The sequence below is a fragment of the Vigna unguiculata genome, chromosome 9, assembly GCF_037176805.1.
Source record: "Vigna unguiculata cultivar grain cowpea cultivar isolate G323 ecotype 2 chromosome 9, ASM3717680v1, whole genome shotgun sequence".
Classification (NCBI taxonomy): Eukaryota; Viridiplantae; Streptophyta; class Magnoliopsida; order Fabales; family Fabaceae; genus Vigna; species Vigna unguiculata.
Genome location: NC_140800.1, coordinates 31,528,985 through 31,544,398, shown reverse-complemented (window position 1 = coordinate 31,544,398; position 15,414 = coordinate 31,528,985). Strand labels below are relative to the sequence as shown.

Below are 15,414 nucleotides of genomic sequence, written 5' to 3'. Positions count from 1 at the left end.
TATGATCTCTCATTCCAAACTCCCTATCATACCTAAGATTCACCAATTTCTTCCAATCTTATAACATAAATTCTCCTATTCTCCCTACCAATTAGTCTTCAATCCTTTTTACACAAACCTTAACTTTTACCGCAATTCATTAAGACACACCATCTCATGTCCCAATTATCTATTATCAACTAAGCTACACATTTTCCTTGAGACTTTGCATTAGGATCATTACTTACTTTATCTTGAATTTACTTTCCTATTCTGACACCCATCGCCAGTGTTCATCGCGCCCATTTAGAACACAACGCCACAACTGCCACTGCAGTCGTTGCCGCCTGGCGGCAGATAGATTGCCGCCAAGCGGTGCATCAGTACCTGGCGCAAAACAGGTTTTCCTACACCAGTACGTGATTCCTCCTAGCTTGTTTTGTTACTCAATTGAGTTACACCAAACCTCACTAATTCATATCAATTTTACCAGACAGAAAAACCTAACATTCTCTCCTTTAAGTCGTGGGATTATTGGTATAATCAACATCGAATGAGCATTCCAGCATTTCTAAAGCCCCAAAACCTCTTATCCCAATAGTTCATACATGACTTTTTATCATCACTGCCAATTCTCATTTTTGAAATATTATACACACATGGTATCACGCACAACATCACATTCGGAATTCAAAACAATCCATGCACCAACCAAAAATCAAGAAAAACCCGTACCGTGTGACACGCCGCCTGGCGGGCATTCAACCTTGCCAGGCGGTTCAACCCAAAATTCAGAACAACAATACCCTCTGATGCGTCGCCTGGCGGTAGGGCTTGAGCCGCAGGCAGTTTCTGGGAAAAACCCAGAAACTCCCCAAATAGTGCAGAATTGACGTACCCAATTACAGCATTCACGCAAATATGATCATACAATCCACCAAAATAGTACTTACGAATGAAAACACACAGAAACAACTTCCCTTACCTAGATTTCCCGCTCTCAAACCCGAATTGGTGAGTGTGCCTCGAAGCAAAACCTCCTACTCACTTGTTTGCACCCATCACACTGTTTTTTCCCTTCCAACTCCTCTCTACAGTACGCCCACACCAATCGTTCTCTACCCAACGTTCACACTCCAGTCCTAATACCTCTCCTCTTGCTAATTCTCTCTCTCTTCTTGAATCACTACCTCTCTAATTACCCTTTTTACCACCAAAACGAAAATTAAATATAATGAAGGTTTAATGGTTAATTAAGTCCCCTAACATGATGTAACTAGCCCTCTGAATTACCTATTCATGCCTATCCATTGGCTGCTAGGGTTCTTAAACCCTTTCATATTCATGTTAACGAAATTTTGGCAAAAAAGAAAATTGATTAGTTCTCAACAAGGTTTGAACCTACAACCCACCACTCACCAAGTCAATTTCATAACCATTCAACCAATTCATCTTTCGTGATAACTCTTACAATTTTAGGAATTTATCATCACGCCACGCATTCAATATATAATTAAACAAAAATGCATAAATTAAATAACATTCAAGTGACACACATAGAACTCAAACCCAAGTCCTCACACACAATAAAGTACTCTCAACCATTTGAGCTAGTACTCTTCCACGTTATAATTCCACACATTAATTGCTTTAAATGTTTCTATTACCCGCCATAATTAAATAATTATTTAAATAACTATTTAATTTTTCTCGGGTCTTACAGCCTTCTTTGGACTACCTTTTGTATTATTGTATTCAATTAAAGGAAACACTTTTGTTATTGCTTTGGACCACTTGTTTTCCATTATTGATCAATGAAACACGTATTTCTATTGCTTTTTCATTCCAAATTTATTTCTCATACTATGAAATTGGTAAAACATGAAATTGGAGAAAATTGGGGACACCATATCGAATAACAACAGACCAATTAGGAAATTCATTCGACTGTCATATTCTCATATTCTCTTAATCAGAAAATAACAGGAGACCATATCGAATATCAAATAACATCACACAAGGCAAATATCAAATTCGAATACTATAATATTCTCATATATTTCATATTCTGATATTGTAACCACTAAGTTTAACCACCAAGTTTAATACATTCCAAGTTTAATACACGAAACTTAATTCACACAACAGTAACCACCAACTTTAATACATTCCTAATCACTGCTACAACTAGCTAAGATATAACTAATTACAATTAACCTTCAACAACACCATAATAACCAAAACAACAGTTGCCACCCACGACAAAACAAATAAAATTTGCAGAAATTTTCCAATTTTTTTCTTTGGTTGCAATTTCCTCTTCAGCTTCTCATTTTTGTTTATCAAGTCCATTATAACTTTGTCCTTTTCCAAACAACAAACTTTGTCTTCTTCAACAGTTTTTCGCCCGCTGAATTCAAATTCAGAGTCTTTCCCTTCAAACGTAGATTCTGACTCATTAACCCATTTGAAATAATTACAATGGGAATTGGACTGCACAAAAAAGGAAACGATTACAAAGAAAACCAAATGAAGCTCGAAAAAAATGAAGGAGTTTGTCACTTACAGCCCAATTCTTACACCTCTAAAATAATATGCCTTTGTTCTTCATAGTACTTGCCTTTAGAAGCAACAAATTTTCTCCACACCCACACACTTTCGATGCGATTTCTGAAGAGGGCACACAACTTCGCCATATTTTTGAACCAGTACTCCTTTGCATACAATCCAATCATTTGGTTCTGCTATTCATCACTATAGCTAAATTTCTCCAATTTCTGAAGAGGACGCACAACAAGATCTGCAATTTCTCCAATTTTCCCAATTTTAGGGTTTCATAAATTACCCCCAAACAACTTTTATTGTAACTAAAGAGAAAGCTTTAAACATGATCCTCACGTGACCATCCGTTAGCCAGGTGTCAATTCATGCTAATGGAGTTTAAAATTGAGGACCAATTCCATGCAATTTAAAAGTTCAGGGACTGAAATGGATCAACCTTTAGATGGGAAACTAAAAGCAAAATACACTGATAGTTGGGGGAAGAAAAATATAATTCACATTTTTTTTTTTATTATTATCCTTTTCATTCCTAACTTTTGTTTATTAAATGAACTAGTGAAGTACATTTCCGGTCCATGAAAGTTAAAGGCCTACTAAATCATTGGTCTTTTTATGTTTTTTTTTTTTTCACTTTTGATTGTGAAAAGATCATTTAACATTTAAGTCCTTTTATAACCGAAAGTGTTCACACAAGTCTAAATCATCAATTAAATGCCATTGTGATACTTTTCTCACTCTTAGGTGACTGTTATCTATTAACTTTGGCACCTTTCTCACTCTTATATGGCTTTTATCTATTAACTATAATAGAGAGGAATTCATATGTTGTCTGCATTGTAAATTTCCAACTCCAACAATATATTTGTGCGTTTTTTTTTTCTGAGAAAACTTGGTATGTTTGGTTTCTTCGAGAAACATGATTAGGTGTGTAACGAGGAAGTTTGGCTGAATATATGAGTTTTAGGCAGTTCTTGATAAATTAAGGTTGATGAAAAGATAATAGATGGGAGCTTAACAAGAAAACTTAAAAGATGTAAAAAATTGAACAAAAGAAGATTATGGATGATAGGAAATATGAGAATCAAAGAAATATAAAATAAAATGATCAATATCTTGGTAAACATACATTATCAAGAAGATTGGATGTGATCGTTGAATTTCTTAAGACATTATTTGGAATGCTTATGGAAATAAAGACAAGTGAAAGAAACATCTCTAGAAAAATTCAACTAAACAAATTTATTCTACGTGAACAATTTTTATGTATTTTCAATTATTTTTTCAACTTACATAATACTATTTATATTACGTTAAAAAAGATATTATATTTATACTTGAGTTTAACATTTTCTTAATTTTAAATAATGTTATAAAAATATAATAATCTTTTTACAAATTATCTTCATTTTATATATTTTAGAAAAAAATATTTATTAAATGAATAAATTATATTACATGTATGTTGATGAAATTATATCGTCGTAAGACCAATAAATTTGATAGATTTACATATAAAAATATTATATTTCATTTCAGATAGTCATAAATCTGATTTGATCAAATTATGTTCGTATTTAGATGTAAATAAATTTGGATGTATATTTTTATCCTTAAATTTTTTATTACATTTTATTTTCCCCAAAAAGGAAAATTGGGTCCTATTCTTAAAAAACGTTCAACTATATCAACCTCTATGAAATAAGTTTTGGTTCTTTAATTATTTGTGTGCACATTTTATTTTATTTTATTTTACATTGAATTGGGTAAAAGAGAAATCCAGGCCCAAATACTTTACAACATGATTTTGGGCTTACCCAACCTGTATGAAAAGTAGTCATGTTCATTGGTTTCAATTTCGGATTCGAGAATGAAATACTCTACCCTAGGACCCACCGTAAGCATTTCTGCATATTTGTTCTAGCACCTTCTGCTTCGTTCACCTCTTCTCCGTCGTAACAAACGCTACGCCGCAGCAATTTACCGCTGTGGAGTTGTCCAAGTCCGATAGCACTTCACTTTTCGCCACGTCAATCTGAATCGCTTTTGCGTTGCCGCTAAGGTTCTCATCTTTCTTCCAAAATGGCGACGGTGATGCAGAAAATCAAAGATATCGAAGATGAGGTACTTTTTCGGAGTGTAATAAGGGGAATGATTGTGGACATGCGATTTATTCAAGCGGAACATTAACAATTTATGTACTGCTGATTTATCACTATTATTTAGAAAGAAAAGAATGAGATTAAAGCAGCAGGGTTTTTTCCTTTTCACTTTTTTTTTTGTCATTGCATTTTTGTATTTTTTTTATATTTGATTAAGGATTGAGTTTTTCTTCCATATAACTGCTTCTTAGCAACTGTCTGTCCTTCATTTTTTTTTTTTTTTATTTTGGTTACTACAAACTCTATTATGTTTTCATTGTTTTTATTTCCGATATGATTGGTAAATTCTATTTTGCTATTTGCAGATGGCAAGAACCCAAAAAAACAAGGCAACTGCTCATCATTTGGGCTTGCTGAAGGTGAGCACCAAAGTGCATTTGGTATTAAATAGCATTTTGAAAAAGAAAAAAAGAGATCAATTAATTGCATTTGTGCTGTCTGATTTTTATTTTTTTTGTGGTTGATTATATGTATTTTGGCTGTAGTTGTGGTTGATTATTGAAGACAATGTGATACCTTAGTTCTTTTTATTTCAAACTTAGAGAAAAAATGCCCTTTCAACTACTGAAATATTCGCTTGATCTTGTTTGACTTGGATGTAAGCATTGGGAAATGTAGCTGGTTCACGATTATTGTGATCTACATATACTAGACGGTGTAGCTCATTCTACCGTGCAATTTGACTGAGTTTTTTTTCCATATGTAATACGGATTCTAGTTTAATTTTCATATTTACTTATATCTATCCCCAGTTCTATATTCATAGTGGAAGTAGTACTTTTAATCATGGTACTTTCTGCCCGTGTGATCTGTCTACTTTGTCTTCACTCTAGTCGTTGTAGTAATTCCTACTGCTGTGTTTAGCGATATCTTCAAAATTTGGGTGCATGCTCCTTGTATACTTATAACCCTTTGGGTAAACATCTGTTTATAAATAACATAAGTGCATCAAACTACATGTATGAAATCTTATCCTGCTTGTCTTTGTTTTTCTTCTTGTTTCTACGTCAAATTGATCTTTCATATACATATAAATGTCTTATGATGTGATATTGAACGCAGGATGATTGGTTTCCTTATTCTACTTATATTTATAATTCATTCCTGATTGTCCCCTTCTTTGACCTTTTCAAGTTCCTCTTTCCTGTATCCCGTTGTTTTTGTTGAGGATTTGGTTCACTACTATTTGGTGCCAGGCTAAACTCGCAAAGCTGCGGAGGGAACTCCTCACACCTTCATCAAAAGGAGGTGGCGGTGCTGGTGAAGGTTTTGATGTGACTAAAAGTGGGGATTCAAGAGTTGGTCTTGTGGGCTTCCCTTCAGTTGGAAAATCTACTTTACTTAATAAGTTGACTGGGACATTTTCTGAGGTATGGATGTATTTTATCTGTTATAGATTTTCTTATTTAATGCGAGGTATACTATAGTCTTATCTTTTATATCTTTGTGTTTTGAAAAGTGACTTTGGTTGAATGGAGCCTTAGGAAGTGCAACCTTTTGAGTTTTGACAATAATAATAAAAAGAGAAAATAAATAGAGGATAAACATATGGTAATAGTAGGAAAAGACTCTTGACAAATTAACAAGGGCTACTGGAAACATGGTTAACCTATTGGATTAAAAATATTATAACATTTAAACCTTATTAGCAATAATCATCTTCTTCTAACAATTTCTATTGTCTAGACTGAATGGAAATCAAGGTAATTATAAACAAGTTCAAATGTTTTTTTTTTTCTTTTGGATAACAGAGGTTATGCATTGTGTTCATTAAGTACTCAACCATTGATTTGGGTGGTGGTGGTGGGATGCATGCATAACGGTTTTCCAAATTATATAAAGTTTAGGTTGTGTTAAAGATTAAAGATTTTTCTGATGATTTTACTCATTTGGTTTATAGGTTGCTTCCTATGAGTTTACTACCTTAACTTGCATTCCAGGAGTGATAACTTATCGTGGAGCAAAAATCCAGGTATCCTACATAAGCAAGTTAAATGTTGATAAAATTGTGATGACCTTACTATGCACAAGTTACCTGTTTAAATGAGCCTTTCCATGTATTCATCTAGGAAAGGAGATATTTTTCTCTCTTAGAAGTCCTTCTCGAGAAACTCATCCATGCTAGCTCATGGCATTCTTTTTCAGTTGAAAAACTAAGGATGCTTAAAGCTAAATTTAGTTGTAACTGTTCTTGTATTAGTTGAGATAAGATTAAATGATATGCGAATGCTGCTACTCTATAATTTTAGCTTCTGACTATAACCTGCATTCGTGCTCAGCTTTTTAAAGAACACCTGCGTATGGGTTTTGGTGAATTTATTTCTCCATCCTCTTGATGTTCATTTTTTCCATTTTAGTAAATTGTGTTGGTTGATGGACCAGCTACCCCTAGACGACTTAAAGTGATAGATGCCCAAAATTGATTAAAGTTTCATCTTCTGTTATTCGGCTGTTTCTGTTGATATTTTTATTCATATTACCAATGGATATATCTGAAATTTTATTTTGATAGGGCTGTAGATTTTTTAAATATCTCTTAAGATTCCTTACACTTGGACAATTTTGTCGTGTCTGTTTCTATTGTTAAATAAGGCATCAAAACATTTTAAAGATGAAGTTTCTATTGTTATGCCAAGGTTTTTCTTTCTGTGTTTCTTTATATAACTAATTTAGGCATTAAAGTGTTACGTGAACTCTTGTCCTCTGAATCTTTTTTGTTTTCTTCAAAATAAAATTTCCAAACCCCAGAGTATAGCCTCAATTAATTCGGACTTGGTTGCTGTTGCATCATAATCATTTGTACAACTTTTATTATAATTGTGAGGTAAATTTAAGTTGTTCAATTTTAAGTAATACTTCTTCAATTTTGTGTGGCAGTTGTTGGATCTCCCTGGAATCATTGAGGGTGCTAAGGATGGAAAGGGTAGAGGAAGGCAGGTAAGAAAAAAACGTAGTTTGTTTTGGTCATGCTTAAACTAGGTTTGATCATTTCTAACAATGAAATGAGGTAGTTTCAATTAACCTAGCCAAAGCATAAAGTTTGGGTTTAGTCAAAGTTCTGTCAAAATATCATTTATCTTTTTCTTTCTAAAGAGTGGAAAGTTCCTCGTATATTAAAAAAAATGTTTCTCTTTATCTTTTGTTGAATGTGTATAATTGAAGAGACATTTGTGGCATATTTAGACAAATTAAGGTTTATGTTCTCTCTTAACGGGTCTTTTTGTTGGTGCTAAAAGTAGTGATTGCTAAAAAACGATTTGTTCTAAAGTGATTCTTATATACAGTAAAAAAAGTTCCTGTCTCTTCTCTTCCACCGCAATTGCTTTTTGTGATAAGCAACTCCAAGTTGCACTAAAAAACGCAGAAAGTTGCCTTTTTATGCTTCTGATTTTTTTTAAATAGCATTGCCTAAACATGTTAAAAATCATAATAAGTGATTACTTCATTAAAAAAGCACTTTATTTCTGAAAGACTTTAAACAAACAGACCCAATATGAACTGGGTGGGGGAGTCAGGGAAACTTTTCTGGTAACACACTGATACACTCCTTGTTTTATGCTATCGAGTTCGTTAGCATTAAATATTTTGTATCACTTGTACAATGAATTTTACATGTATATGGTATTGCTCTCAAGTTCTGCCTACAAAATATTTCATTTGCAGCAACTAAGGACTATGTTCCAAGTGGACCTCATTTTCCACCCTCATTAACACATACACCAAGAAACACTCATATTTTCTAATATGCTGTTTGCAAATGCAGGTTATTAGTACTGCAAGGACATGCAATTGCATTTTGATTGTCCTAGATGCAATAAAGCCAATAACACATAAGCGTCTTATAGAAAAAGAGCTGGAGGGATTTGGTATAAGGTAACATGATATGTTGATTATTTAATATGTTTACGTTATGTCACCAATGTTCTGGACAAGCTGGGGTCTACTTAGAATTTCCACCAATGTATGCGGCAGCCAATACTTGAATGAATACTTTAGTGTTTTTTTGCATGATTTTTTCAAATATATTTCTCAATGTAGCATGATATGGTGATGAATGAAGATTTTAGTGATTATGCATTTGACCTAAAAAGCTAGCATTTTTGTCATCATTGATGACGGCAGTTGCACCCATGGGGTCAAAATAAGTACTGTGATTTGATGTTTTTTTGATCATGTGGTGAATTATGATTTTGGGAGATAATATTTGAATCTTGTGGAGGCTTGCTTCTTATGGGTTTTTGTTGGAGGAAGACAGTTGTGAATTGGCTTTAGTATTTCGAATTTCAACAACATTGTCTGTTTGATTAAGATATTAACCAACAGTGTACTGGTTGTACTGTTAGTAGTCTCAGATTCTATTTGGCATCCTGCTTGTACTTTGCTCCGAAAAATGAGGGATAGAAGTGCAGCAGGGGGTCATACCTCCAAAAAATCAACAAGGGAAGTGTTACTGCTGCTTGTAACCAATTGTGCACCTGGCAGGCCGGGTAGGATCAGTTGGGAGAGGAATTCAGTTTAAGTAGATAATTTGTTCCAATTTTTCTTTATGGACTATATGCATGTATTTGTATTAAGATTTTTTTTGCATTTCTATTTTCAACCTCATGACAATTTGTTCCTCCTTTATGGCTGTAGGTTGAACAAAGAGCCACCAAATCTGTCTTTTAGGAAGAAGGATAAAGGTGGAATTAATCTCACTTCAACTGCCACCACAACACATTTGGATCTTGAGACTGTGAAAGCTATATGTAGTGAGTACAGAATTCACAATGCCGATATTACTCTTCGGTATGATGCCACTGCCGATGACCTTATAGATGTCATTGAGGGCAGTAGAGTATATATGCCATGTATCTATGTTGTGAACAAGATTGATCAGATCACACTTGAAGAACTGGAGATCTTGGATAAGCTACCTCATTACTGCCCAATCAGGTAATTCTTCAAATCATTGGTCATGTTATCTCAATACGTTTTCCCTTTGAACAAAAGAAAATTAAAATAATTTTGTCCATCCTTATGTGAAAGCGCTTAAGTTATTATTTCTTGTTTTTCAGTTTTTTTAGGAATTTATTTTGGAGCATTTTTGTGGTATTTGCATACTACAAGAAATATTGGGGATTTTGCTCTACTGTTGTTTCATTTTTGTTACGGTCTCTTTTATTGCATTGATTTGGTTCCCGCTCACTATAGTTACGTTACCTGTTCATTCTAACAAACTCCTTAGATTGTGTAAAGTAGTGTTTTCATCGTTGTTTATGTCTTTAAATCAATGTTAGGTGGTCTCCCTTTTGCATTGCATCTATCTGTAATATTTTAGTCCAAAATTGTTGCACGGATTACTATGTGAAGTATCTTTGTTTGAGATCAAATTTGTTAGGACTATGCTAAAGAGAAAAGAAAACGTAGAGCACTGGGACTAGCAACTGTCATGTTTCCCCATTTCTGTTGTGATTTTTACATTAATTGATTGATGAAATTGTTTTCTTAATGAAAATATGTGCAAATTTCTATCTATCCTTCAGTGCACACCTGGAGTGGAACCTGGATGGTCTTCTGGACAAAATCTGGGAATATCTCAGCTTAACTCGTATCTATACTAAACCTAAAGGGATGAATCCTGACTATGAAGACCCTGTAATATTATCCTCAAAGAAGAGGACAGTTGAGGACTTCTGCGATCGTATTCACAAGGACATGCTTAAACAGTTTAAGTAGTGAGTACCTTCTCTTCTCCCAAAACATAATATCTTTAAGCTTTGTTCATTCATAATGTTTTTCCATTTGTGTTAATGAGGAGCAAATGCATATGAAGATTAAATTGGCTTTTTAACTTGAAGCTCTGAATTGTAGTTAGTTTTATAGCATTTCATTGATGTGTGTGTGAAGCACGCGTTTATATTATAATCAAATATAAGGGCATTTTTCATGGAAAGAAAAAGTTGAGTCAGTGAATCCACCTTGCCTAGGCCACTCCAAAAGTTATGTTTTTGCTTACATTTATTAAATGCTGACATTTACCAAACGATGCAGTGCTTTGGTCTGGGGTTCAAGTGCGAAACACAAGCCTCAAAGGGTTGGCAAGGTTGATACTATACTCTATTTACTATATTTTTTGCTTCATTCTCTTTGAACTTTGTGTGTCACCTACTAAGTGGAATATGTTGCTGCGTCACAGGAGCATGAACTCGAAGATGAAGATGTGGTTCAAATTATCAAGAAAGTTTAATTTGTTATAATCAGAAAGAAACCAAGATGAAATTTGGTAAAAGTCGATCAGAATGCCTGCACGCACTCTCTCTAGATTATTCAAGGATGTTCTGAACAGAATCAAACACCCCTTCGAGACACATTCTCCAGGACCGTTAGATTACACTCCAATTACTTGTCTTTTTTAAGTTGGGGGTGAGGTAGAGTACATTAAAGTGTGATGCGTTGTTAAATCATTAGTTTTATAGGGGACGCCATTTGCGTTAAGTTATGGAATGATGTATCTTGTTGAATTCTCCGTGTCAAACAAATAATGGGTAGAATAATCTGGTGTGTACTTGTAAAATTGATAGGGTTTTGCTGAATGGATATTATATAGAGGTGGATATCACTCTTTCCATGCATGCAACTGAACATTTTTAACATGATGATAGCATCAGTTAGATACTTAATTTGTTTTTTGAAATTTAATTAAAATATACTGATAGTGAAAATGTGTCTTTTTCGTTGTCTTTATATATACCATATGTAAAGAAAGGTGATTAGAATTTATATTTGGAGTAATTTGTGGTTAATTATTAGTTATTTATACTAGTATTGATCAAACTGTTTTGTACATGAAAAAAATGTTTTGTTGGTGTTTCTCCTCCATTGTAGTGGTGTGTTTGGTTTAAATTTTGGTGAATCCTGACTATAATTTTTTATACTTTTTTGAATTATTGATTTAAGGTTATACTTATCATTGTTTTTATTATTCAGCTCTTTTTAAATTTAACTTTTATAAAGAAAGTTATAAAAGTTTAAATTAAATTAAAAAACAAACCATATAAACTTTTTAATAGTTTATATTTTATTTTAAATCCTCTTTTTACTTTCAGCTCTTATAGGCCGGTGTCTTGTGAAAGATACTTATCAAGTTTACCGTTGTATATATTAATTCTTCTCATGACATTTATACGGATGGTTTGGGCCAAAGCTTTACCTTGGTTCTTCTTCAAACTCAGTGGCACCTGGTTTCTACTATTAATACAAGATATGTAGTATGCTAATCTTATCTTTTAACATGGCATTATCGTGAATTATCTTTAATATTACTTCTCATGTGATTGGTTGGTGCGTTTCTTCTATCATCATGCTGATTATCGAGAAGTTAAACAATGTTTCTGAAACGTAGGCAATATTTGTGGAACCTTTCCTAGATATTTGGAAGGTCGAATATATTATTAAGGAATGTGTTGCTACAAGGACTAAGACATTATCTACTAAAGCTCCAAAAAAGTTTGTGGAAAAACTTGATCACAATAGTAAAGTTAGCTTTAAAAATTCTCATCCCAATGCTTCTAACTCCACTTTTAAGGACAATAGAGTTAGAAACATAAATGTGACTAGGGTGAGTAAATGAGTAGTAGATTCTGGTGTTACCACATACATATGTGCAAATATACACTAGTGCAAAAATAAGTTTCAACATCAAGATTTTTTTGAAAACAATGTAAAACATAAGCTGGTGGCATAAATGTAATAACGAAATTCTATATTACATCCATTAATTGAAGAACCGATTTAACAGGGTTCTATTTCAACCTGACTTTTGCTTTTCCTTTGCGAACATCTTTTTTCCCATTCTCTATTTCCATTTTCATTTCACTTTGAGGTCCAAAGCCACCAATGTGTCCCCCGCCGTTCGCACGCTTGCAATCAAGAAAACCACCGCTGCTCATGCTCAAGAAGACCACCTCTCTTCCATGTTGGTTGGGCTGAAGTAGATCAACATTCATGTGCACCTCTTCTGCTGCCCCACTGCTTCCACTGCTCGGGATACCACTTCCATCGTCGTTGCGATGTGCCGCTGTCGTTGTTGCTGATCACGGGAGGAGACCACCTTTCTTCCACCTTTGGTTGCACCAAAAGAGATCAAGATTTGTGAGATGCGCTGCTTCCTGTACCCTGGTTTTAGGGTTCCACTTTCTCTTTCCTGTGTTGCTGCCTTGGCTGGTTGCTTCCACTGCCTTGCACCGCTGTTTTCGCTACCTTAGGTTTAGGGTTTCGTTCTCCTCCACCGTCGTGCCTAGCTCTATTTGTTGTCTCTTGCCACTGCTCAACCTTCCCCTCTTTAATTATAACACTTTCAAAAATAAATCTATTCAATCTTGAGAATATATCATACAGTGTGCATTTTTGCCATTAATAAATTATTTAGTGTGCTTTTTTTATTATTGAATGATGAGAATAAATCTGAAAGATGTTTAAGATTCACTAAGCTCGGGAAGAAACACGATTTTGAATCAAATTACATTCCTGGTTCTTTTTGTGGCTAATTAACAAAATAAAATTTTTGGTAGCTAGTTAATATTGAAAGTGATGAAATGGTCAATATGGATGGATGAAATTGTAGAGTAATATATTACTGCGATTATATGCACGACTGATATAAACATGTCATTCTTTTTACATCGGTGATATAACATATTTAAAATGTAGAAAATAACCGATGTAATATGTGATTTTTGTAGTAGTAGTGTGTGGGATGGAGAAGAACATGTCTATATCAATGACTTAAGGACAACTCTAATTTTGGGAAAGTAGAAAGTTCTTCTAAAGATCACATCTAGGAAGACTCTGACCTTAAGTGATGTGCTAACAATCATAGATTATCTAATTTTTGCAGCTTTGTTGGGAAAGTTGAGGTTAAAGTGTCACTTGAATCTGATAAGATTGTAATGACAAAAAATAATGTTTTTATGGGAAAGGGGTATTGTGATCAAGGTCTCTTTGTACTCAATATTTCCAAAATTATTAATGAATCTTGTTTTCTTTATATCATCAATTCATATGATATATGGCATGTTAGATTAGGACATGTGACTATTTGTATGTTATGAAATTACAACGACTGGAATTAATTAATTTGCATGATAAACAAAGTAGTAAATGTGATATATGTGTGGAATCTAAAATAACAAATAAAACATGTTATCCTGTAGAATGTCAAATTGAATTGTTAGGGTTAATTCATACTGATCTAGCTTATCTAAAACAAACCATGTTTAGAGGTGGGAAAAATTATTTTGTAACCTTTATAGATGATTATTCTAGATATGCCAAAGTGTACTTAATCATACATAAGGATGAAGCCTTTGATGTGTTTTTAGCTTATAAAACAGAAGTAAAAAATCAATTGAATAAGAAAATTAAGAGGACTAAATCAGATAGAAGTAGTGAATATGTATTGTTTAATGAATATCGTGTTAAAAATGTATTATCCATGAAGTAACCTCACCGTATTCACCTCAGTCTAATGCAATAGGTGAGAGAAAGAATAGAACTCTTAAGGAAATGATGAATGGCATACCTATTAGTTTTAGTGCACCTGATAATCTTTGGGGAAAAGTCCTTCTTACTACATATTTTTTACAAAATATGATACCTCATAAGAAAATTAGTAAAACTCCCTATGAGCTATGAAGATGTTATCAATCTAATATTAAATATCTAAGAGTGTGTTGGGTGCTTAGCTAAAGTAATGTTACACGATCCCAATAAAAGGAAATTAGAGTCTAAAACCTCTAATTATATGTACTTAGGCTATGTTAAACATAATGTTGCTTATAGGTTTCTTGTTCTTAAAAGTGATGTGATTGAACATAATACTATAGTGGGGAAAATTTTTTTAGCAAATATTCCTCTAGGAATGAAACCAACCCCATATGTGTCAATACATTATGATTGCCAATCAATAATAGCTATAGCTAAAAACAAGAACTACAATGGAAAGAATAGACATATACAATTGAGACATAATTTGGTAAAGTAGCTGCTAAAGAGTGGAACTATTTCCATTGACTATGTGAAGTCAGAACGGAATCTAGCAGATCCTTTGACTAAACCCTTGAGAAGAAACATAATTTTAGAAACATCAAGGAAAATGGGAGTTAAGCCACTTGCAAACAAACAAGTGATGGTAACCTAACTTTTGTGATTGGAAATCCCATGAATAAGGTTCATATGAGTAAAAACAAGTCACTTGTTAGTTCTGATTGCACTAAATTGATTTTAAATCAATTATATCCCTTCCTATGGGGTGTGTGTGTGAAAGTGCTAGAGATTGAATTATTGAAAGGTTAAAATTTGTAGTTAAAATTCTATGTAGTGTAAGGATTTTAGTTTAATGATTTTCATATCTCTTACGAGTGGTGTATGATTTGCAGCATACACTTGATGAAATCACCTATATGAGTGTCGAGTGGGGCCATTTGCATGAGATTTTAACATGATCTCTAGAGCACTCATGAACATCGGGCATACACATGACCTAGTAAGAACAACCCAATGATAGAAACAAAAATTATGGGGGTGTACTGTGATTAATAAATCGTTAACACGCATCAAGTATTTGGTTCGTATAACTTGCTATACCAATTACACTGTGTTAAGTTTCTCGATTTAGGATCGGTTCATATAGCTTGTTATACCAGCTCTGACATCTTATGTGAAACCAAAGATT

General features: G+C 33.5%; 1 protein-coding gene across 2 annotated transcripts; it reads left to right on the top strand.

The window, feature by feature from the left end:
* The first annotated feature begins 4,388 nt into the window (after nucleotides 1-4,388).
* On the top strand, nucleotides 4,389-11,314 carry LOC114164040 (GTP-binding protein-like protein). Of its 2 annotated transcripts, none has more exons than XM_085666846.1 (10): nucleotides 4,389-4,662; nucleotides 5,006-5,059; nucleotides 5,897-6,070; nucleotides 6,601-6,672; nucleotides 7,578-7,637; nucleotides 8,464-8,573; nucleotides 9,336-9,635; nucleotides 10,226-10,417; nucleotides 10,734-10,789; nucleotides 10,836-11,314. In XM_085666846.1, exons 1-10 carry the CDS (start codon nucleotides 4,621-4,623, stop codon nucleotides 10,937-10,939), a joined length of 1,164 nt encoding a protein of 387 aa, XP_085522972.1. In that variant the 5' UTR covers nucleotides 4,389-4,620; the 3' UTR covers nucleotides 10,940-11,314. The 2 variants fall into 2 exon arrangements, with proteins under 2 accessions (XP_085522972.1, XP_027904306.1); XM_028048505.2 differs by having other exon boundaries at nucleotides 4,390-4,662; nucleotides 10,734-10,785; nucleotides 10,879-11,314.
* Nucleotides 11,315-15,414: the final 4,100 nt, after the last annotated feature.